Source organism: Xenopus tropicalis, chromosome 4 (genome assembly GCF_000004195.4).
Source record: "Xenopus tropicalis strain Nigerian chromosome 4, UCB_Xtro_10.0, whole genome shotgun sequence".
Lineage (NCBI taxonomy): Eukaryota > Metazoa > Chordata > Amphibia > Anura > Pipidae > Xenopus > Xenopus tropicalis.
In genome coordinates this window covers 74,490,788-74,508,545 of record NC_030680.2, presented here as the reverse complement: position 1 = coordinate 74,508,545, position 17,758 = coordinate 74,490,788, and the positions used below count along the sequence as shown (strand labels likewise).

General features: G+C 39.0%; 1 protein-coding gene across 1 annotated transcript in view; it reads left to right on the top strand.

Annotated features, from left to right (window-relative positions):
• Nucleotides 1-9,770, top strand: part of znrf1 (zinc and ring finger 1, E3 ubiquitin protein ligase) — a 39,227-nt gene extending 29,457 nt beyond the window's left edge. Inside the window, 4 exon segments of the mRNA NM_001016977.2 lie at nucleotides 1,157-1,252; nucleotides 2,982-3,087; nucleotides 5,550-5,639; nucleotides 7,345-9,770. Of these exon segments, the coding sequence (NP_001016977.1) occupies nucleotides 1,157-1,252; nucleotides 2,982-3,087; nucleotides 5,550-5,607 (260 nt within the window). The 3' untranslated portion in view covers nucleotides 5,608-5,639; nucleotides 7,345-9,770.
• The last annotated feature ends 7,988 nt before the right edge of the window (nucleotides 9,771-17,758 follow it).

Genomic DNA, 17,758 nt, shown 5'->3' with positions numbered 1-17,758 from the left:
AATTACGGAAAGACCCCTTATCCGGAATGCCCTTGCTCCCGAGCATTCTGGATAACGGGTCCTTTACCTGTAGTACTAAATGCTACTTTTTGTTTTTCCTTTTATCTTAATATATTCTGTCATGTTTTATGGTGTACTTATTATTTCACTCTACCATTTAAAATGTTGTTATTCTTGAACCAACAAATGTATTTTTTTTAGTTGTAATATTGGTGTGTAGGCAGCCATCTCAGTGCATTGTGCCTGATTCTGAACTTTCAGAAGGAGTAAGTGCTACATGTTAGAACTGCTTTCAGATAACCTATTGTTCCTCCTACTCCCATGTAACTGGAGGGGTCCCAAGCCAGACTTGGATTTCTTACTATTGAGTGCTATTTTGTTATCTGCCACTTTTAGCAATGTAGGTGTGAGGGACTTGCTATCTTGCTACCTTCCCATTGTTCTGCTGATTGGCTTCTGGGGGCGGTGATATCACTCCCAACTTGCAAAGCAGCAGTAAAGACGGACTGTAATTAATCAGAGCACAAGTCACATGGCTGTGGCACACTGGGAAATGAAGAATATGGCTAGTCCCATGGGAAGTTTCAAAATATAGTATAAAAAATGCAAAATTCTGCTGAAGGAAATCTATGCATTTTGAAAAAAAAAAACATATTTTCTCGTGACCGTATTCATTTAATATTGAATGTGTAACTGTAATTATATAGTGATGGTATTGTAGAGGGTATTTGCCCAGGGCCCACCAAGGCCTTAAAACAGCCCTCAATATTAATTAGGCATAACTTGGTTTGCACAGTTCTGAAAAATGAATGTATATTGAAAGAAAATGATCATATTTTCTGGAAATGATGCAGAATTTCAAAAGTGCAAATTAAAGAGTACATTATGTACTACCAATAAAGGACTTTTTAATGTGATGGTGTTACTGACCCTTTCAAGTGTCATCTTTGATGTTTTATCATGTAAACCAGAATTCAACACTTCATAAACTTGCATAATGAATATTTGTTTCCTGCTTAGATACTTATCTCCAGCACTGCTGTTCTGCTTTTTGTAATGTTTCTCTAAAATATTGTAGCAAAAAAGAAAGTGTTTATTTTAAGGCTTGCCGTCCCTTTCAGCATTATCAGGCTTTTTTTTCTGTTTGTGTCTATAGGTTTTCGTTGCCCAATTTGTTCCAAGTCTGTGGCCCCTGATGAGATGGAGATGCACTTTATCATGTGTCTGAGCAAACCTCGACTGTCCTATAATGGTATGTATTGCACCAAGCTTGTGTTGCTAACCTTCACATTAATCTGAAATATTTTTTTTTCTGAAAGCAGTTTCCTCTGTTAAGTCAAGGAAATTGTCATTCAAAGAAATAATAAGTCTATTGTATAGGTTTGTATTCGGATGTATATTTCGCAAAGTCTTAACTGGTTATTCTTCTGATATTTTTTTGAGCTGTAGAAAGTGATGTAATGTTGCCTTGGAAAGCATTTAATGTAATTCCAGCTTGTTTAGGAAGAATAACAGTGTTTTAAAGGAGAAGGGAAGCCATTTTGGCATTTTACTGCCATTCACCACATTAGGGCAAGCTAGAATTCTATATTAATTCTGCAGAAAGCTTCATCGTACCTGAGTAAACAGCCATAGAAGCTCCCTCAATTTGTTTAAGATAGTAGCAGCCATTTTAGTTTGGTCTCTGTAGCTTCCTGCAGCAGCTCTAGCCATTGGTAGCATAGATCACACATTCTGATGGGAGGGGGAGTGAGTTCTTATGGATTCTTATGAGAGTGGGTAGCAGGAGAGAGCTGCACAGACTCTTTTTCTGAGAGAGGAAGTCAGATACCAAAGTACATGTATACACAAAAGTAGAGAAGAAATCCTGTTTCTTTTGATAGAGGACTCTCTGTGCTTGTGGCTGTATTTACATAAACCTTTCTGATAAAGCTTAATTAGTTTTTACCTTTCCTTCTCCTTTAAAGGTAGGTATTGGTATTTTTTTTGGAATTTCTGGTTTTTGGTGAGAAGTTATGTAAATTCTTATCTAAATCATAGAAGCACAATCACTGCTTCTTATGGTAGATTTTAATTTGCGTACAGCATAGAATTGCTTGGTACGCTTTCCTTGCAGGAGGTCTTTTGCTCTATTTGAAGGATGTGACTTACAGAAGAGAAAAGTATAAATAAGGACACTGCCTTTCTGTACATGTTTCTTCTCCATGGTAACAGCTTGAGTTTGACTAAAATAGGGTTTCTATAAGCAAGCAGCACAGATATTTTTTCTAGCATTTGTCTCAATCTACACATTCAAGTGTAGGCTATTCTGTAATTATATTTTGTGCCCTATGCACATTGGCATTTTTAGTAAGGTTCCAGTATGACTGATTGCCCTGCAGTTAGTGGTGATGCTCAGTCAGCTAAAGAATTCCTCCAGGATTTGAATGGGTCCATGCAGTGCAATAAGGTTATTGAAAATAGTTGCTGCATTCAACAAATGTGGACCAACCAAACAGGTCACATAAGAAATCACAAACCCATGCATCTCCATGGAGTGACTTTTATAAATCATGGGGGGTCATTTATAAACACTGGGCAAATTGGCACCTGGGCAGTAACCCATGGCAACCAATCAGTAGTTTTCTTTCATTGTTCGACCTGCAGCTAGCTGAATAATCATATCACAGATATAAAATTGCAAATTTGACCAGTGCTTACAATTAGCCCCCATGTGCCCAGTAGGTTTTAATTTTATATTAGAAGTTGTCTATTTTTTATTAGGAAAAAGCCTGATTTCATTGACTACAAGGGATTATTACAGGCAACTGACAATAAACAAAACAAGCATTTGTTTTTATCTGCATCATATATAACACTTTTATTAGCAGTTTGCTACTGGTGTAATTTTTAGTAACTTCCTTCAACTTGCCATATTGAACTTTCATGTCACTACTGTAGTATGTTCCATGCATTGTAAGCATTGTAATTTCCCTGTGCAGATGATGTGCTCACTAGGGATGCGGGTGAGTGTGTAATCTGCCTGGAAGAACTTTCACAAGGGGATACAATAGCCAGACTGCCCTGTCTGTGCATCTACCACAAAAGGTAATGTATATTTTATGATTTATGTCATGTTTCTACGTGCCAAGTTCAGAATTTATTTATCTCACACACAAGTATGTTCAGTCTGTATTGAAGTCATGTACTGGGGCACAACAAGTATTTTAGTATACCACAGGTTATAAACCCCTACAAGTTGATCTTTTTATTTATTTGTTGATGAATGTTATAGGGTTATGTTTCTTAACATTGATTCAACTCATACAGAAATCTCAATAGCATTACGCGCTCTGTTTTCAATGGCCAAATCCCTATTTGGAATGGGGCAGTTCTGTGAATATCTCTAACAAGTGCCCTATTTTGATTGCCCAGTGTGCAGTGTCCTGAAGACTGCTGCATAGATTGCCTGCCAAAAGTTAGTTAGTGAATATTACAGTATGTTAGGAAAAAAGATAAGAAAGAAATAGTGTGAATCCTGTTTTTCCCCCCCCTATGTTCTGGGATTCTGCCCAACTAGCTTTTTAATGCCTAGCAGTCAACTTGTAGTTTTATTATCTAACACACAAATATTATAGCGTCCTTTTTTTGCTACAATATCTCTACTCCTGGCAACCTTCTCTTCTTTTAGTGCACCTTTTATCCACACTTCATACTGCTGCTGCTAGTTTTTTGGGTTTTTTTTTCTTGTAGATTTTATTTTTGTTTATATCTTGTCAGGTGCTTCCCCTTTAACATGTGTACTTCCTGTTTTGATGGCTTTCATCGTTCTGTATTTTGGTTACTCCCTTTTGGTACAGACACGTTGCAGCGCTTTAGAAATAGTTGCCCTGGTTACTTGGCACATGTCCCACCCTGATGTGCATTGCTGTTACTGTGGTAACCCATGCTTTCAGAATATGTTTCTGCTGACAGCTAGCCAGGGGGCAATTACTGCCCGATGATATTGCTTGTACTTGTGCCTCCCCTGCAGCTGCTAACAAACCAGAACCCTTTGGAAGTCCTTATGTGTCAGGTGTCTACTTGAAACACATTTAATGACTCATCATATGTATAAACCTGTCATAAAAATGGTTATTATACAGCCAATAAATCGTTTTTTGCCAATTAAGGGTGTTACCAAAGCTTGTGCATTTATCCTAGTGTTTGAGAAACAAATTAAGGAAACATAGAGTATTGGGCAATTAGTGATCACTATTAATTATTAGGTTTTATATTTGTAGAACAGGCATATACATCACAAAACTGTTATTATTAAGCTGTTTAATTACTCAGACAATTGGCAAATGTTTTGCCGATTAAGCTTTTTTTTAGGGGTTACTTTTTAAGCAAGCATTCCTGGACCTGTCTGGATTCTGCACCTGTTCAATAAAAGTGCATGGTAGATTTATATTGTTTGTGTAATTATATGCTATCTATATAAAAAAAAAAAGTGTGTGCAGTATATAAAGCCTAATAGGCTGTTCAGGTTACATCTAGGGCTTAGAGAGCCACTTTAACATGCAGGGGCTGTGGCCATGAGAACAACTATTAGAAACATGGAGATGAAGATGGATAAAGCACAGAGAATGCAAAATAGTGGTAAACTGAACTGCCAAATGATATCAAAAGGAGGAAACTGAAGAAACGAGGAAGAATAGAGGGATGGATTAGAGGTTTTCAGTAGTAACTTTGCAGCATGCATGTTGTGTATATAACAAAGTAGTATGCATAAATGTTGCATCCCCTAATTTATTAAAAGGCATAAAGGAGTTCCATACCAAAGCAAATAAGGTACCAGCTCAAGGGTATTTATGCAAGTGGCACAACTCTGAAATTACAGGGTACATTGTCTCTTATAATACATAAAGTTGGGTGATAGTAATTAACATGTATTAACATACTGTATTTGGCACTTCTGTGCAACCATTGGTACAGGTATAAATGATATCAATGGCCACTGAAATCCCCTACGCATTCTTAGTAACCAAATGCTTCTAAAGCCTGTCACTGTACCTGTTAAGTATTAGGGTTGTTATTAGCCCTTCTGTATCCTACTAAACAAGCTGCGCAATTGTACTAAGATTATGCCAAAACAGGGCTGGACACCTGTGCCCATTACTGGTTCTGTTTCACCTGCCCTCTAATGTGTAATTGTTGCCCTTGTTTCTCTTCTTCCTTGGCCCCTATGCATGTGTTCCAGTTTGGCACACTTTAACCATTCTTTCATCAGTCTTTTATTTGTTCTGTGTAACCTTTTCTAATAATGTTCTGTATGCTTTCTTGTATTGCCTATTTTCCCTTTCCCTGTGTTTTTCTTTCTGTGGGGGTTTTGTTTAATTTCCATTCCATGACATCTCTATTCCACATGCTGTTGTTTTTTCCATTCTCTAAATTTACATACTTTTATGTGCATAGTATGTGTTTCCATTCTTAACCGTGATTGTTTTGTTCACGATATCCTACCCTTTTTTTTTTTTTTTTTCCTCACTTCTCCTTAATTTCTCTTGTTCTTCTCCCTACATGTGCAGCTGTATAGATTCCTGGTTTGAGGTGAACAGATGTTGTCCTGAACATCCTTCCGATTGACCTGCAACAATCCAGGCTAAAATTCCCTTAAGGTATGTAAAACCTTTCCTGCTTAAACAATTACACTTAACACTAGAGAGAGAGCTAACAAATTGGTAAATGCGAAAAATCATATTGCACCTTTACATTTTAAACACCCCTTCCTGTGTCATGGGAGTTCTTTAAAAAATCAAAATATAAATTAATTTGTCATTCGACTTTTTGGCTTATTATTGTTTAAGCCCTTCACCATATGGATAGAACTCTCTGTAGTTAATCACAATATTAGAAATACATAAAACCATTGAATGCAGGGTTGCAGTAGGTCTATTGACACCTGAGGCAGCAGGCCTGGTGCCGCTCTCTACCCTTAACTCCAGTGTGTGTAATGGTGGAGTTGGTTTTTGCCATTCATGGTATAAAGTTATATTTTTTAATACTAGCAATTTAATTACTAGACCTTTAAAATATACTTATCTGTATATTTTATGTTGTAGTTTATTGTTAAATTAATTTTGTGAGGTAGCCAGTGACATATTGAGACAATTTGCAATTGGTCTTCATGTGTTATTTTTATTGTGCTTATAATTACTTAGCCCTTTGATCAGCAGCTATGTAGTATGGAATTTTAGCAAATATATGGCTGCTAGGGTCCAAGTTACTCCTGCAATCAAGCAGTGGTTTGAATGAGAGGCTGGAATATGAATAGGAAAGGGTCTGATTAAGCAATAAAAGGCAACAGTAAAATTGCAGTCTCACAGAGCAGTAGTATTTTGGCTGCAGGGATTGGTAACCCCCATTTGATAGCTAGAAAGAGGCAGAAGAGGAATACAAATAGTTAAAAAAAAAAAAAAAAAAAAAAAATGAAGACCAAGTGAAAAGTTGCTAAGAATAGGATGTTCTATAGCATACTAAAAGGTAACTTTAGGTGAACCACTCCTTAAAAAGTTACAGGTACTTTATTTTACTTTCTGTACACAAGTTTCAGAGATTTGTTTGACTAAGCGCATAAGCATTTATTTATTTATAAGTTACTTATGTCTCTTGGGCATTAAATGCACATTTCACAACAAACTGGTTATGCTGAGAAATGATGCTAGCATGTTTCCTGGCATGACCAGTTTGATGTGCAATTTATAGATGTGTTGTTGTGGACACTGATGGAATGCGCAAGCCCAGCAGTGTTGGAATGTGAAGTGTTGTCATATGCAGGAACTCTGTTATCCAGGGAATATGATGTGGTGATGTTCCCAGAAGCACAGAACATTTACATTCGCTTTAGTGTCTTGCATCAAGCAGTGCATCTAAAAATGGGTCATGCCTGCTGTGTATATTTTTTAGCCTGACCTGGTTTTTGTGTTATGACAGATGTGTGTGTATTTTTGCTGTTCTATATCTTCAGTGTGCTGTAGACTAGCAGACCTAATTTTACTACCTTATTAACTACATGTGCAATATTTCATCAGATGTATCCCCTTGACTTAGAATTACTTTACACAGCTTGGCAGTATATCTGCCCTGTGATGGGAAAAAAAATCCTCCCCAGAAGCTGCCCCTTATGCCTGTGACACCAGTTCTTCTATAATCTGCCCCTTAATGGTTTGATTGGTGCTTGCCGAAGAGCAGTGTCACAGAAGAGCACACAAAAAATTATATATATACACTGGATCATTTTCTTTAGTGATGAGGCTGCGGTACGTACTTGGGTTATTTGATCAGAGTTGCCAATTTTACTCACAATTTGCTTTTATTTTTCAGAGCACGGAGTGTCAGCCGCTTTAGGATCACAGAGACTGGATTCTGCGTCCTGCCAGGGTTGTTTGAACTGCTTTTCACACATGTCCCCTTTTTCCCTGCACTCCTTCTGTTTCCCTAAAATGGAGAAATGGGAAACCGCAACACTGAAATATATCCCATAATTCTCTTATAAAGGTGTTGGGGGAAAACAGATTGGGGAGGGGGGAGAACCGTAATGCTGTAGCCAGAAATGGTATGTTTTTAAGCAGCCCCATCAACATTGTTTGACGGCGGTGACATGAGTTCATAGGTGAAATGGATCTCTGCAGCTGTCAAGGGATTTGAACGCAGAGGGTAAAAAGGGAAATGTTTAACCTCTCTGTGTCCCTGGACATAGGATTTGTTGCAGTCTGATGCCATGATAAATGTGTGTAATTTTTTTTTTTGTTCATGGCACTTTGCACTGAACGTTTCTATTTGTTTATGACTGGGAGGAGACTGTGCATATGAGGGCCCTGTAGAGCAGGGCTTCTCATACGGTAGGCTGCAAGTTAATTGTGGGGTTACAATTGAAGGATGGCCAACAATCCCTGTTTTATGAGGTTTGGCTCTCTAAAAAAAAAATTTGAAATATTCTTATTGAACTGGCTTATACCACAGAAGAAGCTGGACAACACTGCATGCTCAATGATAGCAAGGTGATGTGTCTCCTCCAGGGTTATTTCCAGTGCTTCCCAAACAGGCGCCTGTTCATGCTGAGGTGCTACCCTTATAGTTATTACATTTAATGAATTAAGATTTTGCACATTTAAATGACTGGGTAAACTGTGGACAATGCAGATTTGTGTGTGGTGTTTGGAAAGGTGGTGAAATAGAAGAAGAAAAGGTAACCCCCACCATCTCACTCAAGAATTTATTCTGTGACCAAGGTAACCCATCCAGACCTTTCTTGCAGTTCCCAATTAACAGAAGAGGGGAAACCAAATGCGTTCTTTCCAGTACTGTCTTGCTAAGAGCAAGGGTATTAATGGTGAGCTCTGCTTGTTGAGCTGTTTAACTTTCTTTTCATATGACTGTTAGTAACAATGCCATGTTTTGTTATTTTTTTTCTGCTAACTATACAGCGTTGTCAGGGTGCATTCCTAACATAACTGGTTGCCAATAACTAGCTCATGCACGCTGTAGTGTATCAGGATGGCAGGCCCGTTTTATTTCCAGCTTATGTGAGTAAAGGAAAACCTTTATTCTTATGAATGAGAACCAGTGGGAAAAAATTGAGAGCATTTCTCTACATATTTACGTGTTAAGGATAATCTCTTATAGCCCCTAGATGTGAAGGAAGACTTAAAGATCGCTCCAAGGTCTGTCCTGCTTTCTCGTTTTCAGTCTGTATTTACTTCCCCCATATGCTGGAGGAAATAAATCTCTTGATGTGGTCACATGCTGACATACAATACACAGCAGCTTGATGGCAGTTGTGCATGTTATATTTAGGTCGATCCTTTGCCAGCAAGACCATTGGTTGTTTAGGAATAACCTTAAACTTGGCAAGTCTGATAGTTACAGCAAGCAAAGATGAGAGCAATATATTGTAGGCTTGAAGGGTTCTTATGGGCATGGGAATGGCATTTATTTTGTGAATCAGCACTTTTAATCAGAACCATTTATTTAGTAATTTATTACCCTAAATTGTGCCAAATATTTCAAATGAGTTGAGTGAGACAAAAGTGTAATATTCAACTTTCCCGAAATGCACTTCACTGCAATCTGCATCATTGCTTTCAGGCCTAAACTTTTATATGGGCATTACCCCCTACAGTGCCAGGAAGTGGGGTTACCTTATTGTGCTTTTTCTACAATGTTTCCTCAGAATCATCAATTATACTCATTTCAAAATTGGTGACCCCGAGATAATGCAGGTTGGAATTTAGTTGTGCTTCCTGCAACAAGATCCTGTGGTACCTTGACCTTAACATTTAAGGATGTTCTCCATTTTAAATCTTGTTTTGTACGCTGTAACTTCATTAATATATTTTATAAACATTAGGCCTTGCTGCTCAAGAGGCTATGGAGTGTTGCATCTGTGCAGCTCCACCTAGTGGTGACTTCAAGTAGCGCCAGTGATTTCTCCAGGAACTGTTCAGTAATTAATAGTTAGCATTTCTTTGCACCCTTAAATCTCTCTGAAGCTAGAGGGTATCCTGCACTGCATTTTCAGTCCTAATTGCACCATTTGGTAGAAAAGCCCCAGTATTTGATCTGGATAGCTTGTGCAATGGGGAGTCAGGTTGGCCAAATGTTACTTTTCTTTTTTTATTTCCTATTTTATAAGTGGGGAGGGGAGTAAGATGAAAACTGTGTTGTATATCTGTTGTTATAAAATAAAGGAATGAATCTTTAGAGATTCTGGACTGTGAAAAAAACGATTAAAGCTGAAATGCAATGTACTGTATTTGTTGCACTTTTTTTGTTGAGCTTTTCTTACAGTAACTTGGTTTTTCTATTCAAGGTGTCTTACTTCGGCAGCATCTGTTGTCTTTGCATAGAGGGATCTAACCATTCAAAGCTGCCATCACTGGATGGATTCAGTGCTAGCATGCCAGCAACAAATCAAGTGATTTTATGGAACACCACCTAATGAGATTTCATTGGCTTAAGTTTTTTTTTATGTCCCCCAACCTGATATGACATAGCATCTATTTGAGGCCATAGACTTAAATTTTAGGGTCTTTTTTTATCTATTAGAACCCCTTCTAGAATTTGAAGTGATGTCCTTGTACCCAAGTCACAGGGAGGTTAAAGGGACAGCTAGGTTAATAAGGGGAGGAGGCATATAGTTAAAAAATAAAAAGCCCCCATGTTTGGTTGGTTTTCCATTGAACACAATTAGTTAAGCAGTTCTTTTCAAAGTCTGTATGCACAATGTATGTTTTGGGGTTCTGTTTGAAGACTGATGAAATTGACCTTTTCTCTATGTACCCAGTTGTGTGTGGGAGATAAGCCCAACTCAAATTTTTATTAAAACATAATATTTTTAATGTTTTATTTACCTATTTGCTAAAATGTAAATTTGGTCCTGCAATCTAAAGTATGCTTATTTCTGAAGTGGCAATATAAAAAAAAAAAAAGTAGTGTCCTGGTGTGGGTTTACTATACAAGTTAGAAATCCCCATAAAACAGTATGGCACACTAAGGGGGTATATGGCTTTCCAAATCCATTGTATTTGTATGCATATTAATGACGTTTCCATTGTATTATGGAAAATGTTTTATGTAGTTTGAGGCATATACCGTATATACTCGAGTATAAGCCGATCCGAATATAAGCCGAGGTACCTAATTTTACCTAAGAAAACTGGAAAAACGTATCGACTCGAGTATAAGCCTAGGGTGGGAAATGCAGCAGCTACTGCTAAGTTTCAATAATCAAAATAAATACCAATAAAATTACATTAATTGAGGCATCAGTGGGGTATATGTTTCTAAATATTTATTTCAAAGAAAAACAGTAAACTAGCTCTGTAAGTGGAGAAGAGGGTCAACAAAAACAACAGGCACTGGAGGGTCTGGTTGCAGGTGGCCTAATTTGCACACAAAGGACAGAGGGTGCTAGTCTGGAGGGACCCATGGCACCCGACTCGAGTATAAGCCGAGGGTGACTTTTTCAGCACATTTTGGGTGCTGAAAAACTAGGCTTATACTCGAGTATATACAGTATGTAGTGAAAGTGGAGTTTAAAACACAAAATTCAGCTTTAGTAAGCTAATGTCATGAAAAAGAAGCTATAATATATTGTTTTGCTAGTTTAACTTAGTGTCAGCATTGGCTGCGGTGAAAAGGTTAAAGTGTCACAATGCCATAAGGCCTATGCTCATAAGTAGTACATTTTAGGGGTAGTGTTTCTTATGCTGTGAGGCTACAGCGGCTGTGAGATGCGTTTGCAGATCTAGTGAGGCCTGAGCTGACACCTAGCTCCCCTTGCTTTGGCAGCACATACTGCTACTTGTACATAGTGCATGTCTAAACAGCGCATTCCCTCTCAGGATGATGGCCAGCAAACAGCTGATTCACATAACTTCTCTGAGTGGTGTCTCCATCTGCCTGTCTGAAGTACTAGACCTTTCAATAGCATATAGAGCCAATGGAGTTTCCATACTATCTTTGTGCTTGAAGAGTTGGTATGCAATGGTTACTTCATTGCATAAGTGGGGTTAAGAAGAAATTGAGCGGTTTCTGTGAGCTTCCAACCTCACTTGCTTACACACTAGATGATTACTAACATGCTTTCAAAATAGGTCAGACAAAATGTAACATACATGTTGATCCTTTTGTATAAGCATTTTGTAACAATTGGATATCTTGTATGTATAGTGTTACAGATTCCAAAAGGCATGCCCTCTAAAGGTGCCCATACACGGGAAGATCCGCTTGCTTGGCGAGGTCGCCAAGTGAGCGGATCTTCTCCCGATATATCCCCACCTACAGGTGGGCGATATCAGGGAACATGTAGGCTAATTCGATCAAATTATAATGGCGGCAATAGGGTAGTTGGTTCGGGGATAGCATCAACGAGCCGATGCGGTCCCTGATCCGACTAAATCTTTTAACCTGCCTGATCGATATCTGGGCAATTTCAGGCCAGATATCGGTCGGGCATGCCCCTGGTTCCTACACGGGCCGATAAGCTGCCGAAACATGTATGGCCACCTTAACGCTCTATTGTACTTTGCCTGCTGTTAATTAGCATAGTAAACATTCCTGTGTTAAAAGAAATGAATATAGTGTTATACAGAACTGATACATTATAAATATCCTTCATAATATGCTCTACAGCAACTTTACTTATATATCTAGGCAACTGCAAACATTTTTCGAAAAATATTAGGTTATGTGTCCTTCAACTTGCTAAAGGTAGTAATGTCCAGTTATTTGGCCACCCAAAACTAGATAGCAATGGACAGTTACTAATAGATATAGGCAGAAAATTTTGCCCACTCTAAATAAGATGCAGGTATTTCTTGGTAAGCTGTATCATATTTACCCCTGGCCTATATTGAAGTTTGTAAATGCAGCCAAAATGTAAATTTTAAATTATGAAGATTTATATTATAATCTAGATAGTTATATATTTGTTTAGGTTTATAGGAATCCCCCCCCCCCCCTCCTCTTTCTCATCTGCTGTTCCGTGGCCCCTATACACAGGCAGATGTCCCCCTATACACTGGCCATGTTACATGCTGCTTTAAGTATCACACTTTAAGTCCCAGGTAGGAAAGTTAAGTAATGAAATAATAAGCAAGCTTGAATATGTACTGCCATTCTCTGCCATTGCCTGGATAAACATGCAGAATAGAAAATACTTTAGCCCACACCTGACCTAAACCTGCAAAATGTTGCCATTGTAGGACCTGCACCAACCTGTACCCGTGTCTTTCTCCTTACATCTGGTTCCAAGACAGGGAATCTTCAGGAGTGTTTTTCCCTAGTCTGACCAACACCCACTCCAATTCTACCCACCCCCCAGGTTTCAGGTCAACCTCACTAAGGGCTAAACATGGGAGATTTTGTAGGATGGTATTGGATCAACAGAAAGCGTCCTACAAGTCAGTAGTCACATGGGTTAAAATATAATGGTACAGATAGAAGAATGTAATGTGTGAACTACATGATCGATTTACTGTCCAACATGAAGCAGTGTCAGATGCAGGGACATTCCGGCCCCTAGTATCATCCTGTGGATGCCGATGGGATGCTGCCCCTCCGCACTCCGCAAGGTTTTTTTTTGGTGTCAAAGGGGTCCACGTAGCTAGGGCAGGGAGCGCAATACCACTTTCTGCACTAGCAGAGCTGAAATTTCAAAATCAAAAGTTTGGTGGCACTGTATAAGCAGTCACTGAAAGAGTTATCTGTATTAAGTGGAAATGGTTGAAGAATGGTAAAGTAAAGGGAATACCCTTCATAGGAAAAAATGGTGAGTGTCATGTTTGAGATATAGACTGAGCTTTTCCTAACAACGCTTGGTAGCAGTTTCAGTTGCTCCTGCTCCAAAGCTCTAACAGAGTACTGGCTCAAGGAAGCACAGTCAGGCCATTGCTTGCCATTTAGCATTTTGACATAATTATGTGAAGGGGTCTGACTCCACTTCATTTTTTGTTCTGGCATTGTATTCTTAGTGTTTTCTTGGAAGTTTACCTATCCCTTCTATACTGAGTCTCAAATCAACGGCACCAGTGAGGCTAGGGTGTTCTTTGCTGTGCTCCTCTGCCGTGGCAGTATTTTGCTTTCCCCACAGGGGAATGCAGGAAGAAATGCATGCCATTCTTCCTAATGGTGCTGTCCTAACACAGGCACATGTAAGCGCCAAATGCATGTGGAACGTAACATGCTGCTTTCCTCCTGTGTTCAAGGATGGGATGTGTTTCTTCATGTGCTCCCTTGTGGTGAAAAACAGGAGAAAGCCACCGAAAAAGCCATTTGTGAGTATGAGGTGTTAACCATTTACCTGGTGTGCTAATTTATATATGCTGGGCTGCAGCCTGAAGATGTCTTGAGATTTAATTGTGGCAGTTAAAAAGCAAAGCTGAGGCAGAGCAAACAAAGCCTTTACACTTAAAAAAAAATACAAACACATATTAACCTATACAACAGAGGATCAAAATGGTCCCTTAGAAATTCCATGTACATGCTGCGGCTTTGCTAAACTTAAAGTTGTTCCCCAAGTTTTAAGTTCCAGAGCAGCATTCAGTAGGACAATTGAGAAGTCCTCAGAGCTTGTTTTAACAAGACACACAGGTTTCTGCTGAACATAAAGCTGCAACTTATTTATTTCTATCTGGATGGATGAACAAAGGAGTTTCCCACATTGTGGCAACAATAATAAGTGAAAGAAATGTGCCTGAAGTCCATGAATGGACACCACTAATGTGGCAGAAGGCAACTGAGACTATAATAATTTACAAGTGCAAGGGTATGCATGTTCCCAATACAGGTATGGGACCTGTTATCCAGAATGCTCGGAACCTGGGTTTTTCCGGATAAGGGGTCTTTCCGTAACTCGGATCTGCTATCTTTAGTCTACTGAAAAAATTATTTAAACAGAAATTAAACCCAATGGGATTGTTTTGGCTCCAAAAAGGATTTATTATATCTTAGCTGGGATCAAGTACAAAGCACTGTTTTATTATTAAAACAGAAAAAGGAAATCCTTTTTAAAAATGTGAATTATTTGATTAAAATGGAGTCTATGGGAGATGATCTTTCTGTAATTTGGAAGTTTCTGGATGATGGGTTTCCAGATAAGGGGTCCGATACCTGTACCTATATTTATTCCTTTAACAACTATTAAACTACAAAAATATATATAAATTATAACTATTAACTATATTCCCCCAAATAATGCACACACTCATGTCAGAACCCGGGATGTTTTATTAGATATGAACTATAAATACACTAAACAATACAACTCTGCCCAATGATATTCCGTAGATATAAAAGTGGAGATGTATAACTTAAAAAGGGGCAGTTGTGGGCCCCAAAACATGCATATTTTTCAGTCTAATCAACGTTCGGAGCGCTCCTTTCTGCTTTTATATATATTTTTTTTTTATAGGTAAATTTTTTATTGGTTTTACAACATCACAAAACAAAAATACAAAACAGTGTATAATATATTGACATTAAGATTGAAATGGTGTCGAGTCAGGTTTAGGCCAATACAGTCAAGGGTGCTATTACTAGGCGTTGTAGTTATCACAGTGTAGGTGAGTGTGTTTAGTTCTGTCGGATCAGTCACATTTAGTGTGAAGGGGTAGGTTATGTGTCCAGATTGTCTTGATTATACCAATTTTCCCAGATCTTGTCAAACTTGTCATAAGCACCCCTTGTTTCATAGGTTAATTTGATAAGGGGGAGAGCTCCATCCACCAGCCTTCTCCAGAATGTTTGGGAGGGGAGGGTGTCTCCCATCCAGTGCATAATTATTGTTTTTTTGGCGTAGAACATGAGCGTACGCAGTCTGACTCTGGCCACGTTAGTGCATATTATTCCATCTATGACTCCTAATAGGCAAGTTATTGGGTCTACTATCTGCGGTGTACCCAGTTCACTTGCTAGTGTTTCCATTATTTTGGACCAGAATTCGTGTATGGGGGGACAGGACCAAATCATGTGGAAGAAATTGGCCCCGGGGGATTTACATCTTGGGCAGAGGTCATCCTGTCTTCTCCCAAATCTCATCAGTTTGAGGGGTGTTATGTAGGTTTGGTGCAGAAATTTGTACTGTATGAGCCTATCCTTTATTGGGATTAGGAAATCATAGGCATTTTCTGTGGCTTCCTCCCATTGGTCTTGTGCTAGTTCTGGGATGTCTTGCGTCCAAAGACGGTAGGCTCGATCAAAGGGTGGCTTAATTGTTGTCATAATCTCTTTGTATAGCCTAGATAGTAGTTTGGCTGGAGATGGGGAGAGCAGGATGTCCTCTAGGGTTACTGTGGTTATTGTGGGAGGAAGGGTGTGGAATTGTGCGTGAAAGGCGTGCCTAAGTTGGAGGTATCTATAAAATTGTATCTGCTTTCCCAGAGCTCTGTCTTGTAGGTCTTGGTATGTGGGAAACTGAGGACCAAGTGTTAGGTCTCCAAGTTTCTTAAAACCCAGTCGTGGCCAATAGGTGTAGTCCTGTAGTTCCTGTAGGTCGGGTAGGAGCGAGTTGGCCCAGAGTGGAAGTTGGGGTGAGAGGAGTGGCCAAGGATGGTGCATATTTTTCAAGGCTGTGGTCCATGCTTTATGTGGAGTCAGTAGCGTATGTGGTAGGTTGGTCATATCTGTGTGGTGTCTATAAGGATAGGTGCTTAGGCCTTCTATTGAGTGGAGGATGGACGCTTGAAGTTGTGTATTGGGATTATATGGATTGGGAGCAAGGCACCAGTGTATGTAGTAGATTTGGGAGGCTAAGTAGTAGAAGTAGAAGTGTGGCAAGGCTAGGCCTCCATTTTCGACAGTTGCTGTTAGCCTCTCCCAGGAAATACGTGGGGTACCATTGGCCCAAATAAATGAAGTTATAGTTCTGTTTAGTTTTTTGAAAAAGGATCGAGGGATTGTAAATGGGGTGTTGTGGAATATATACAGGAATTTAGGCAAATATATCATCTTGATGATATTCACTCTTCCCCAAAGTGTAAGTGGTAGTTTGGCCAGGTCTTAAGAACTTGTGACAGGGAGTCCATTATAGGGTCTAGATTGAGTTGTAGAAAGAGTTGGGGGTCTGGGTTTATCCATATCCCCAGGTATTTAAAGGATGTGACCCATTTCAATTGTGTCTGCTGGGGAGGAGGGATATGGGGGGTAGGGTCAATGCTAAATAGTTGTGATTTATCCCAGTTAACACGAAGTCCCGAGTATTTGCCAAATTCTTGGACAACAGTTAGCATGGTGGAGAGGGATTCTAAGGGGTGCTTTTATATTTTTACTGGTCTCCACACAGTTGGTGGGACATGGAAGAGAGAGAGATGCAATTAGGCACTGACAGGAGCAGCTAGGAACAACAACATAAATGCAGAAACCTCATAATATATTGTTCTGATTTATTTCACTATACATCCAAAACATTTACAGTGAGACTGATAATTTGACCCACTAATGTTACCCTATAAAATAATTTAGTGTTGCCGAGTATCCTATATTTACATTGCAATATGTAACAACATGTAGGAATGATTTCAGAATACCAATGCATATTAAGATAAAAGCACAATCATTTTCCGCTTATCTGAGCAAAAAAATGTCAAATTCCTAACCCAGTAACGTCTTAAAAATGCAAGCTGGTTTTTGTTTTGTTTTGTTTTTTTAATAACAAGTCCTGGAAATTGGTACTTTGCAAGAGTGATCTCTCAACAATCCTTTAACACAACACTATGAACCTTTATATTAAGGTGGATTTATAAATACACCAACAGTGTATAAAGAATGACCAGTTATGGAACATTGGTACAGGTCTTTTTTTTTTTCCCCAAGTTTTGTTCAGAGCATGTCTGCAAACAAATGGATCAATTGCAGGATACATGTATTTTTCTACACGAAAAAATTATATATCCACAGCACACAATTTGAGGGCTAATTTAAACATACCACAAACTGCTCACCGCTCAAATCCTTTGGTCCAGGTGCAACCTGCCCCGGACCCTGCGCTCAGGTGAAAAAACTCACGGCCAGGGATAACTCACTTCCAAAAAGGAAAGCATTATGCTTACCAGACAGTCCTGTTGACCCGGGTGCTCCTGCCCCGAGTCCGTAGCCAGGGGACAAATCTAGTCACAAAACTTCACACATTGGCACTGCCAATGTGTGAAGTTTTGTGACGATACATGTATTTTTCTCTCTTTGAATATGCAATATGCAAAAACATGTCATCATTGATCTGCTTTTAGTGTGGTGTCAT